The 13425-nt window shown below is 39.9% G+C and overlaps 1 protein-coding gene across 1 annotated transcript; it reads left to right on the top strand.

Moving 5' to 3' along the window:
- Positions 1 to 10826: 10826 nt before the first annotated feature.
- Positions 10827 to 13124, top strand: LOC147185847 (uncharacterized). The gene is made up of 3 exons (XM_086104169.1): positions 10827 to 10886; positions 11042 to 12224; positions 12482 to 13124. The coding sequence occupies exons 1-3, from the start codon at positions 10866 to 10868 to the stop codon at positions 12751 to 12753; spliced, it is 1476 nt and encodes a 491-aa protein (XP_085960295.1). The 5' UTR covers positions 10827 to 10865; the 3' UTR covers positions 12754 to 13124.
- Positions 13125 to 13425: the final 301 nt, after the last annotated feature.

The following is a 13425-nucleotide window of genomic DNA, read 5'->3' on the forward strand; positions in this document are numbered from 1 at the left end:
GGAGAGAGCTTGGGCGAGCGTGCGAGCGGCGGCTTTTAGCGCTCCGCATATAGCTGGATGTCACTTGTTTGCTTTAATGTGCTGCTTTTATCCACAACATCTTGAGTGCTTCCATTCAGCCGGGATGATGACGCCAGCAGGGATGCCCAACTTTGACCTCTATGGCGCTCGCTGGGAGCACTCTGTCCATTACCTTTCATGCAGCTCACTTTCTGTCCACCTTGCTGTCCGTCACATGCCTTTGTCGACCGGCGCAGCCGCATAAACTCACATTTGTTTATCAGTTGCGTAGCATCGCGTTTTTCTCTCGGCCTGTTGCGCCTTATGAACTCTGCCTAGTAACAGGCGGCCACACTAAACCATGTCACACGTGAGGAAAAAAATCAACTTGATTAAAAAATAAAAATAAATGATGAAAGGTGTGTCCGTGCGTGTCCTTTTATGACAACGCATTTTCCTAACTCACCTTTCATGCACCCTGTAACATGATAACATGATAAGATGTCCACTGTAGTAACCGCTTTACCTGAAACGGTTAAGTACCCTTTTGTTGTTGCGTTGTTTTTTTTCTTTTTGCAGCACGACAACAAAAATAAATGTAACACGAGAGCCAATCAAGAACAGTTGGGCTTAGTCTGATTAGTTGAATTAGGAGCATCTGATGGATGGAGTGATGGCGGTCAGCATCATCACCTTTTTTTCTCACGCTCTCGTCCTTCTGTCATCTCTCTTCATCATCCTCGTCCCCTCTGAAAGTTGCGCACAGCTTGTTGCTAGATAAACATAGACTTGGCACACACACACACACACACACACACACAGAGAGACAGATCTATAGATATAAAATTAAATGCCAGCTGCACTTTATTTCTCTCCTGACTCTACACTTCATTATATGAACTACAGTCGAGTCCCATAAATCTCTTCAAGTGTTGTCAGATCATATTTTATGTGTGCTTTAATGGAGATGTATCTGCACGGAGATGATTACTTATTATTCTTCTTATCAGATGACATCTCCATGCGTTCGTGACATGTTCTCACGTCTTCACTCGTAATTGGGGCTGCTAATTGAAGAAACAGATAGGAGGCTCACAACATCTCATAAAACACACAGAGTCAGACGCACACAAAGCGGACGTTGATTCCTAAAGTGCATGAGCACCACCTATAGGCATAACCACGTTTTTTAAAATCAGATTATTTTTCAAATTTTATACTCACCATAATATATGGTGGTTCGTAATATGAAACAAATACGATCTAAATATTAGATTATATTTTCTCTTTTTTCGGGGGAATTTATTTTGAAACGTGTACTGTATCTCTACTTTACCTTTTCACATACATATTGAGTTCTATATATTAATATATTAATATTAATTACATATTGAGCCAAAGTGCACATAACATGAAGAAAAAAAGCTGTACAAAAAAACCCGAATGTACCGTTTTTTTTCGGCCTAAAAACGCCTTACTATACTATGTCGTTTTTTTCGGCTCAAAAACGCCTTACTATACTATGTCGTTTTTTTCGGCTAAAAAACGCCTTACTATATATACTATGTCATTTTTTTCGGGCCAAAAACCCCTTACTATACTATGTCGTTTTTTTGGCTAAAAAACGCCTTACGATTCTATGTCGGGGGTTTTTTCTGCTCAAAAACGCCTTACTATACTATGTGTTTTTTTTCGGCTCAAAAACGCCTTACTATACTGTCTTTTTTTTCGGCAAAAAACGCCTTACTATACTATGTGGTTTTTTTCGGCTAAAAACGCCTTACTATACTATGTGGTTTTTTTCGGCTCAAAAACGCCTTACTATACTATGTCGTTTTTTTCGGTAAGAAAAGACCATACTATACTATGTCGTTTCTTTCCGCTAAAAACGCCTTACTATACTATGTCGTTTTTTTCGGCTAAAAAACGCCTTACTATACTATGTCATTTTTTCGGCCTAAAAACGCCTTACTATACTATGTTGTTTTTTTTCGGCTAAAAAAACGCCTTACTATACTGTCATTTTTTCGGCCTAAAAACGCCTTACTATACTATGTTGTTTTTTTCGGCTAAAAACGCCTTACTATACTATGTCGTTTTTTTCGGCTAAAAAACGCCTTACTATACTATGTCATTTTTTCGGCCTAAAAACGCCTTACTATACTATGTTGTTTTTTTCGGCTAAAAAACGCCTTACTATACTGTCGTTTTTTTCGGACCAAAAACGCCTTACTATACTATGTCGTTTTTTTCGGCTAAAAAACGCCTTACTATACTATGTCATTTTTTCGGCCTAAAAACGCCTTACTATACTATGTTGTTTTTTTCGGCCTAAAAACGCCTTACTATACTATGTCGTTTTTTTCGGCTAAAAACGCCTTATTATACTGTCGTTTTTTTCGGGCTAAAAACGTCTTACTATACTGTCGTTTTTTTCGGCTAAAAACGCCTTACTACATACACTGTCGTTTTTTTCGGGCTAAAAATGCCTTACTATACTATGTCGTTTTTTTCAGCTAAAAACGCCTTACTATACTATGTTGTTTTTTTCAGCTAAAAACGCCTTACTATACTATGTCGTTTTTTTCGGGCCAAAAACGCCTTACTATACAATGTCGTTTCTTTCCACTAAAAACGTCTTACTATACTATGTCGTCTTTTTCAGCTAAAAACGCCTTACTATACTATGTCGTTTTTTTCCGCCTAAAAACGCCTTACTATACTATGTCGTTTTTTTCGTGCTAAAAACGCCTTACTATACTATGTCGTTTTTTTCAGCTAAAAACGCCTTACTATACTATGTCATTTTTTTCGGGCTAAAAATGCCTTACTATACTATGTCGTTTTTTTCAGCTAAAAACGCCTTACTATACTGTCGTTTTTTTCGGACCAAAAACGCCTTACTATACTATGTCGTTTTTTTCGGCTCAAAAACGCCTTACTATACTATGTCGTTTTTTTCGGGCTAAAAACGGCTTACTATACTATGTCGTTTTTTTCAGCTAAAAACGCCTTACTATACTATGTCATTTTTTTCGGGCCAAAAACGCCTTACTATACTATGTCGTTTTTTTCCGCCTAAAAACGCCTTACTATACTATGTCGTTTTTTTCGGGCTAAAAACGCCTTACTATACTATGTCGTTTTTTTCGGCTAAAAAACGCCTTACTATACTATGTCATTTTTTCGGCCTAAAAACGCCTTACTATACTATGTTGTTTTTTTCGGCTAAAAAACGCCTTACTATACTATGTCATTTTTTCGGCCTAAAAACGCCTTACTATACTATGTTGTTTTTTTCGGCCTAAAAACGCCTTACTATACTATGTCGTTTTTTTCGGCTAAAAACGCCTTACTATAGTATGTGGTTTTTTTCGGCTAAAAACGCCTTACTATACTATGTGGTTTTTTTCGGCTAAAAACGCCTTACTATACTGTCGTTTTTTTCGGACCAAAAACGCCTTACTATACTATGTAGTTTTTTTCGGCTAAAAAACGCCTTACTATACTATGTCATTTTTTCGGCCTAAAAACGCCTTACTATACTATGTTGTTTTTTTCGGCCTAAAAACGCCTTACTATACTATGTCGTTTTTTTCGGCTAAAAACGCCTTATTATACTGTCGTTTTTTTCGGGCTAAAAACGTCTTACTATACTGTCGTTTTTTTCGGCTAAAAACGCCTTACTACATACACTGTCGTTTTTTTCGGGCTAAAAATGCCTTACTATACTATGTCGTTTTTTTCAGCTAAAAACGCCTTACTATACTATGTCGTTTTTTTCAGCTAAAAACGCCTTACTATACTATGTCGTTTTTTTCGGGCCAAAAACGCCTTACTATACAATGTCGTTTCTTTCCACTAAAAACGTCTTACTATACTATGTCGTTTTTTTCAGCTAAAAACGCCTTACTATACTATGTCGTTTTTTTCCGCCTAAAAACGCCTTACTATACTATGTCGTTTTTTTCGGGCTAAAAACGCCTTACTATACTATGTCGTTTTTTTCAGCTAAAAACGCCTTACTATACTATGTCATTTTTTTCGGGCTAAAAATGGCTTACTATACTATGTCGTTTTTTTCGGGCTAAAAATGCCTTACTATACTATGTCGTTTTTTTCAGCTAAAAACGCCTTACTATACTATGTCATTTTTTTCGGCTCAAAAACGCCTTACTATACAATGTCGTTTCTTTCCACTAAAAACGTCTTACTATACTATGTCGTTTTTTTCAGCTAAAAACGCCTTACTATACTATGTCGTTTTTTTCCGCCTAAAAACGCCTTATTATACTATGTCGTTTTTTTCGGGCTAAAAACGCCTTACTATACTATGTCGTTTTTTTCAGCTAAAAACGCCTTACTATACTATGTCATTTTTTTCGGGCTAAAAATGGCTTACTATACTATGTCGTTTTTTTCGGGCTAAAAACGGCTTACTATACTATGTCGTTTTTTTCAGCTAAAAACGCCTTACTATACTATGTCATTTTTTTTGGGCCAAAAACGCCTTACTATACTATGTCGTTTTTTTCAGCTAAAAACGCCTTACTATATTACTATGTCGTTTTTTTCGGGCTAAAAACGGCTTACTATACTATGTCGTTTTTTTCGGCTCAAAAACGACATACTATACTATGTCGTTTTTTTCGGCTCAAAAACGACATACTATACTATGTCGTTTTTTTCGGCTCAAAAACGCCTTACTATACTATGTCGTTTTTTTCGGCTCAAAAACGCCTTACTATACTATGTCGTTTTTTTCGGGCCAAAAACGCCTTACTATATTATGTCGTTTTTTTCGGGCTAAAAACGCCTTACTATACTATGTCGTTTTTTTCAGCTAAAAACGCCTTACTATATTATGTCATTTTTTTCGGGCCAAAAACGCCTTACTATACTATGTCGTTTTTTTCGGCTAAAAAACGACATACTATACTATGTCGTTATTTTCGGCTCAAAAACGACATACTATACTATGTCGTTTGTTTCGGCTCAAAAACGACATACTATACTATGTCATTTTTTTCGGCTCAAAAACGCCTTACTATACTATGTCGTTTTTTTCGGGCCAAAAACGCCTTACTATACTATGTCGTTTTTTTCCGCCTAAAAACGCCTTACTATACTATGTCGTTTTTTTCAGCTAAAAACGCCTTACTATACTATGTCGTTTTTTTCGGGCTAAAAACGGCTTACTATACTATGTCGTTTTTTTCAGCTCAAAAACGACATACTATACTATGTCGTTTTTTTCGGCTCAAAAACGACATACTATACTATGTCGTTTTTTTCGGCTCAAAAACGACATACTACACTATGTCGTTTTTTTCGGCTCAAAAACGACATACTATACTATGTCGTTTTTTTCGGCTCAAAAACGACATACTATACTATGTCGTTTTTTTCGGGCTAAAAACGGCTTACTATACTATGTCGTTTTTTTCAGCTCAAAAACGACATACTATACTATGTCGTTTTTTTCGGCTCAAAAACGACATACTATACTATGTCGTTTTTTTCGGCTCAAAAACGACATACTACACTATGTCGTTTTTTTCGGCTCAAAAACGACAGTATAGTATGTCGTTTTTTTCGGCTCAAAAACGACATACTATATACTATGTCGTTTTTTTCGGCTCAAAAACGCCTTACTATACTATGTCGTTTCTTTCCGCTAAAAACGCCTTACTATACATGGTTGTTTTCTTCGGGCTAAAAACGCCTTACTCCACATGGTCGTTTTTTTCGGCTAAAAGCTCTATACTATACTATGTCGTTTTTTTCGGCTCAAAAACGACATAGTATAGTATGTCGTTTTTTTCGGCTCAAAAACGACATACTACTATGTCGTTATATTCGGCTCAAAAACGACATACTATAGTATGTCGTTTTTTTCGGCTCAAAAACGACATACTATACTATGTCGTTTTTTTCGGCTCAAAAACGCCTTAAAAACGACATACTATACTATGTCGTTTTTTTCGGCTCAAAAACGACATACTATACTATGTCGTTTTTTTCGGCTCAAAAACGCCTTAAAAACGACATACTATACTATGTCGTTTTTTTCGGCTCAAAAACGACATACTATACTATGTCGTTTTTATCGGCTCAAAAACGCCTTACTATACTATGTCGTTTTTTTCGGGCTAAAAACGCCTTACTATACTATGTCATTTTTTCGGGCTAAAAACGCCTTACTATACTATGTCGTTTTTTTCAGCTAAAAACGCCTTACTATACTATGTCGTTTTTTTCGGCTCAAAAACGCCTTACTATACTATGTCGTTTTTTTCGGGCTAAAAACGCCTTACTATACTATGTTGTTTTTTTCAGCTAAAAACGCCTTACTATACTATGTCGTTTTTTTCGGGCCAAAAACGCCTTACTATACTATGTCGTTTTTTTCGGGCCAAAAACGCCTTACTATACTATGTCGTTTTTATCCGCTCAAAAACGCCTTACTATACTATGTCGTTTTTTTCCGCCTAAAAACGCCTTACTATACTATGTCGTTTTTTTCAGCTAAAAAACGCCTTACTATACTATGTCGTTTTTTTCGGGCTAAAAACGCCTTACTATACTATGTTGTTTTTTTCAGCTAAAAAACGCCTTACTATACTATGTCGTTTTTTTCGGGATAAAAATGCCTTACTATACTATGTCGTTTTTTTCGGGCTAAAAACGCCTTACTATACTATGTCGTTTTTTTCAGCTAAAAACGCCTTACTATACTATGTCGTTTTTTTCGGGCTAAAAATGGCTTACTATACTGTCGTTTTTTTCAGCTAAAAACGCCTTACTATACTATGTCGTTTTTTTCGGGCCAAAAACGCCTTACTATACTATGTCGTTATTTTCGGGCCAAAAACGCCTTACTATACTATGTCGTTTTTATCGGCTCAAAAACGCCTTACTATACTATGTCGTTTTTTTCAGCTAAAAACGGCTTACTATACTATGTCGTTTTTTTCGGCTCAAAAACGCCTTACTATACTATGTCGTTTTTTTCGGTAAGAAAAGACCATACTATACTATGTCGTTTCTTTCCGCTAAAAACGCCTTACTATACATGGTCGTTTTTTTCGGCTAAAAGCTCTATACTATACTATGTCGTTTTTTTCGGCCTAAAAACGCCTTACTATACTGTCGTTTTTTTCAGCTCAAAAACGCCTTACTATACTATACTAAAAAAACGATAGTATGGTAAGCCGTTTTTAGCCCGAAAAAAAATGACATAGTAAAGTAAGGCGTCTGGACGATCGGCATATTCGACATGCACTCCTGAAAGTTTACAGGAAAAAGTAACCTCGTGTTTAGTGTTGTATTTTCACACATCACTGAGCGGGGTTCGAACCGGGGTTGTCTGGACTAAACACCAGCATCTGTACCCCTACACCACCAGTGCCCGTGATTTCACGCGCACTAAAGGCGTATTTGACCATGCACTCCGGAAAGTTTGCAGGAAAAAGTAACCACGTATTTGGTGTAGTATTTTCACACATCACTGAGTTGGGTTCGAACCGGGGTTGCCTGGACCAAACACCTGCATCTGTACCCCTACACCACCAGTGACTGTAACTTCCCCTGCACTAACGGCAGATTTGACATGCACTCCGGAAAGTTTGCAGGAAAAAGTAACCACGTATTTGGTGTGGTATTTTCACACATCACTGAGTTGGGTTCGAACCGGGGTTGCCTGGACCAAACACCTGCATCTGTACCCCTACACCACCAGTGACTGTGACTTCCCCTGCACTAACGGCATATTTGACATGCACTCCGGAAAGTTTGCAGGAAAAAGTAACATAGTATTTGGTGTGGTATTTTCACACATCACTGAGCGGGGTTCGAACCGGGGTTGCCTGGACTAAACACCTGCATCTGTACCCCTACACCACCAGTGCCCGTGACTTCCCCTACACTAAAGGCGTATTTGACCATGCACTCCAGAAAGTTTGCAGGAAAAAGTAACCACGTATTTGGTGTGGTATTTTCACACATCACTGAGTTGGGTTCGAACCGGGGTTGCCTGGACCAAACACCTGCATCTGTACCCCTACACCACCAGTGACTGTGACTTCCCCTGCACTAACGGCATATTTGACATGCACTCCGGAAAGTTTGCAGGAAAAAGTAACATCATATTTGGTGTGGTATTTTCACACATCACTGAGCGGGGTTCGAACCGGGGTTGCCTGGACCAAACACCTGCATCTGTACCACTACACCACCAGTGACTGTGACTTGCCTTGCACTATAGGTGTATTTGGCATGGACTAGGGAGGGTTTACAAAAAAAAGCAAAGCATTTGGTGTATTTTATTTTCATATGTGACTGAGCAGGGTTTGAACCCAGGGAGCCTGGACCGAAAGCTGGCACGTGTGCCTCGACACTACGACATATGGTCGTTTTTTTTTGACCAACAACGCCTTACTATGTACTATGTCGTTTTTTTCGGGCTAAAAACGCCATACTATACTATGTCGTTTTTTTTCAGGTAAAAACGCCTTACTACACTATGTCGTTTTTTCGGACCAAAAACGCCTTACTACACTGTCGTTTTTTTCGGGCTAAAAACGCCTTACTATACTATGTCGTTTTTTCGGGCTAAAACGCCTTACTATACTGTCGTTTTTTTTCGGCTCAAAAACGCCTTACTATACTATGTCGTTTTTTGGGCTAAAAACGCCTTACTATACTATGTCGTTTTTTGGGCTAAAAACGCCTTACTATACTATGTCGTTTTTTTCGGGCCAAAAACGCCTTACTCTATACTATGTCGTTTTTTTCGGGCCAAAAACGCCTTACTATGTACTATGTCGTTTTTTTCGGGCCAAAAACGCCTTACTATACTATGTCGTTTTTTTCGGCTCAAAAACGCCTTACTATACTATGTCGTTTTTTTCGGGCTAAAACGCCTTACTATACTATGTCATTTTTTTGGGCTAAAAACGCCTTACTATACTATGTCATTTTTTCGGCTCAAAAACGCCTTACTATACTATGTCGTTTTTTTCGGCTCAAAAACGCCTTACTATACTATGTCGTTTTTTTCGGCCTAAAAACGCCTTACTATACTATGTCGATTTTTTCGGGCTAAAACACCTTACTATACTATGTCGTTTTTTTCCGCCTCAAAACGCCTTACTATACTATGTCGTTTTTTTTGGGCTAAAACGCCTTACTATACTGTCGTTTTTTTCGGCCTAAAAATGCCTTAGTATACTATGTCGTTTTTTTTCGGCTCAAAAACGCCTTACTATACTATGTCGTTTTTTTGGCTAAAAACGCCTTACTATACTATGTCGTTTTTTTCGGGCCAAAAACGCCTTACTATATACTATGTCGTTTTTTTCGGGCCAAAAACGCCTTACTATACTATGTCATTTTTTTCGGCTCAAAAACGCCTTACTATACTATGTCGTTTTTTTCGGGCTAAAAACGCCTTACTATATTATGTCGTTTTTTTCGGGCTAAAAACGCCTTACTATACAATGTTGTTTTTTTCGGGCTAAAAACGCCTTACTATACTATGTCGTTTTTTTTCGGCTAAAAACGCCTTACTATACTATGTCGTTTTTTTCGGCTAAAAACACCTTACTATACTATGTTGTTTTTTTCGGCTCAAAAACGCCTTACTATACTATGTCGTTTTTTTCGGGCTAAAAACGCCTTACTATATTATGTCGTTTTTTTCGGGCTAAAAACGCCTTACTATACAATGTTGTTTTTTTCGGGCTAAAAACGCCTTACTATACTATGTCGTTTTTTTTCGGCTAAAAACGCCTTACTATACTATGTCGTTTTTTTCGGCTAAAAACACCTTACTATACTATGTTGTTTTTTTCGGGCCAAAAACGCCTTACTATACATGGTCGTTTTTTTCGGGCAAAAAACGCCTTACTATACTATGTCGTTTTTTTCGGCCTAAAAACGCCTTACTATACTATGTTGCTTTTTTTTGGCTAAAAAAGCCTTACTATACATGGTGGGGGGTTTTCGGCTAAAAAGGACATACTATACTATGTGCGGGGGTTTTCGGGCCCAAAAACGCCTTACTATACATGGTCGTTTTTTTTCCGGCTAAAAACGCCATATTATAGTATATGTTTTTTTTCGGGCTAAAAACGGCTTACTCTACTATGTCGTTTTTTTCGGTATGAAAAGACCATACTATACTATGTCGTTTCTTTCCGCTAAAAACGCCTTACTATACAGGTCGTTTTCTTCGGGCTAAAAACGCCTTACTATACTATGTCGTTTTTTTCGTATAAAAACGCCTTACTATACTGTCGTTTTTTTCGGCTCAAAAACGCCTTACTATACTATGTCGTTTTTTGGGGGGCTAAAAACGCCTTTTTAGCCGAAAAAAATGACCATGATTAGTAAGGCGTTTTTTGCCGAAAAAACCCCGACCATGTATAAAGTAAGGCGTTTTAGCCGATGAAAACACGACCACATTTATTCAGGCGGTTTCAGGCGAAAACGACCATGTAGAGTCAGGCGTTTTTAGCCAGTAGAATACGTAACGCTATTTGAAATACGGTAATGGGGGGAGGACCTTCATAAAATGATTAATTCCTCTATAATCATCTTTGTATTCAGCACCAGTGCAAGAAAACTGACCATTTAAAAGCCCCCCCACTCTCCAAAAACAAAATATATAGTACTCAACTGAGCCGTGACGCAAAAAAGGTCTGGGACCAGTGGCTTAGACAGCTTGAAGAGTGAGTTGCAAACAGACTTCTGAGTCTACTTTGGGTGACGTGTTGGAAAACAGAAGTCGAGCCTTGACAACTGCTCCTCTGCTCCAGAACGTGCCTCGTATCCTGGTGCAGTCCGCCAGTGTGGAAGAGGGAATGAATGACACACGCCTGCAAGTAAGTTTGAGGATCCAGACATTCTCCTTTGCTGCAGGGCTCAAGCAATTCAACTCACACTCTGCCACGCACGCGGACCAAACTGTTATCAAGTCAACCATTAATGAACGAAAACCCCAAAGTAATCACACAAATCGTCGTGCTTGTGCCTTCAGGTTGCGACTGAGCAAAGCAGCCCTGCTCTCATGTCCCAGGAGAGCCCCAGATCGGTGCCTCTCCCTACGCCAATTAGCCCAGAGACACAAGACTCCACCCAGAATTTGCTGAGCGAAGCGTCCGGCGGTTACATGTCGACGATGCCGCTTTCAGACGTCTTCACGCTGAGCTGGGACCTTCCTCCGTCGTCAGGTCAAAGGGCTGCCAGTTTTGCGGCCGTGACAAACGAAGAAGACGAGGAAGCGATGCAGAGACTCTCCTTTCCATCTGAGGGTGGCTCCGGGTCTGAACCTCAGGAGGCTTTCCAAGCAGCTGCGGAGAACACCGACCTGTCGCAGTCCAAACCAAAGGATAGTTCATTAGTTCATTTAAATCGGAGTCTCTGGGACCCAAATGCATCTCATGCAGCGCAGGAAGTCAAAGCCTCTTCTGCATGCGCAGTGTCCGATCGCCCGACAACACCAGTGCATTTAGAACGTGACCCGATGACACCAAAGCAAGTAGACAGTGTGCTGACACCGTCAAATTCATTTATTGTAGAAGAGCAACAACCAAAGACGTTTTCGACTGAAAGTGTTCAAACGAATGTGAAAGAAGCAAGTAAAGCAATTCAAAAAGTGCGTGAGAAGAACCAACCATCCAACTCAGACCAGACTGAGACAGATCCTGAAGCTCCTGCGTCTGTCTTCACCCACACGTCATCCGAACCGCCTCCGGTTCCACTGAAGAATTGCGATCCACCATCTTGTTCCCGGGAAAAATCCCCTTTCAAGGACTCCAGCGGTTCTGCCATCCTAGTTCCCTCCAGCGAGGAGGTCCACCAGGCCGCAACATCCGCTGCCTCGGCAAAATCCTCCAAATCGCCTGCTGCAGCAGTCAAACCTTTCAAGATACAGAAAGTCCAGTCATCAGATCTCAAGTCCTTCCGGCGTATACTCAGGGAGCCCGTTCAAACTGAGACCGGCAGCTCTTCACCATCGCACAGCAATCTCGCCGAGCCCCTGGAGCTCATCTTAGACTGCGGGGAAGGAGTGGGAACTGCTGCCGTCTCTCTGCCCGACTGGCTGAAAGAAGGGGAACTTGTCACTGTCGGGACCAATAAAAGCGGCGTCGTGCGCTACGTGGGACCCACAGACTTTGCCCAAGGCGTGTGGGTGGGAGTGGAACTGGAGGTACCTGCAGGTGAGTGGAAAAGATCCTTTTGTTTTAAAACCTGGGCAAAGTCAAATAATAAAAATGCCCAACAGAATACTTTGATCCACTGGATCAGTTCAAGCCAATAAAACCAGACACACACGGTCTAAAAAAAAAAAAATACCCCCCCCTCACACACAAAATACATTGCAATGCCTAAAAAGTTGTACATTTGAGGGCAGGGGCTGGGGGGGGGTGACAAGAGCACAAATCATTACTTTGGAGCATCACCTGTCATTTACCAGGAAAGAATGACGGCTCGGTGGGTGGGAAGCACTACTTCCACTGCAATCCAGGTTACGGAGTCCTCGTCCGGCCGGACAGGGTGAGCCGCAGTGGCGCCAAACGCCGTCGGCAGCAGCAGAAGCGTCGCAGTGCCAACCTGTCGGGATCCACTCCGAACCTGGCGGCGCTCACGGCGCTGGCCAAAGGTGATGCTGCCTCTGCATCATCATCCTCATCATCATCATCGTCATTACCTTCTCGCGATGGTGCAGAGGACCTGAAACATTCTTGAGAGAGGAGGCTCAGCCGTGCAATGTTGGGTTGAGGCTGTACATACTTGATGCCGTAAACATGATTCAATATGTTCCAATGTGTTTGCACATCTAACCCATTTCTCCCCGAGGTTTCATTCAATGCTGCGTGTGTTGTTCACTTCCACACTTTGTAAAGCTCCATGCCAAGAAGTGTAGGTTTTGTTTTACTTTTGCATGAACACTGATCATATCGTATTTAGAAGATTAGGATGCTTTCACAAAAGTGTTTTACTGCTTGAGGATTATGTTTCTATAAAATGACTTTAGTTTTGTGTGCCTTCTTGATTGTTGAGAATACATCATGAATTGTGAGCTTTTTTCCTTTCATGAATTAAATGCAGCAAAAACATTTGGGGTCTTATTTTTTTAACAATGTTTTGTGACTTTACATGAATAAATCGAGTCATTTTTTGACACAAAACAATAATGGACTATGTTACGTGATGTTCCATCTTGAAAGTTTTTTGTTTTGTTTTGTTTTAAACGTGCTCAGTGAGGCTTTAGCATATCAGGGCAGTAGTGCCAGCTGGTCCACCCCTTCATTCACAGAACTTGAAACAAATCTGTTTAGCCTTTGCAGTCTCAAAGAGAGTACCGATTTTACGAGGGTATTTCTCAGAAATTGGATTCTAAGTACCAAAGATTTGTCT

This window comes from Hippocampus guttulatus, chromosome 23, assembly GCF_054856545.1.
Source record: "Hippocampus guttulatus isolate MCC_2025c chromosome 23, RoL_Hgut_1.0, whole genome shotgun sequence".
In the NCBI taxonomy this organism is placed as follows: domain Eukaryota; kingdom Metazoa; phylum Chordata; class Actinopteri; order Syngnathiformes; family Syngnathidae; genus Hippocampus; species Hippocampus guttulatus.

Coding starts and splice junctions, on each gene's coding strand:
- LOC147185847 (XM_086104169.1), top strand. CDS start 10,866: ATGAATGACACACGCCTGCAA. Junction 10,887..11,041: donor TGAATGACACACGCCTGCAA/GTAAGTTTGAGG, acceptor TTGTGCCTTCAG/GTTGCGACTGAGCAAAGCAG. Junction 12,225..12,481: donor GGAACTGGAGGTACCTGCAG/GTGAGTGGAAAA, acceptor GTCATTTACCAG/GAAAGAATGACGGCTCGGTG.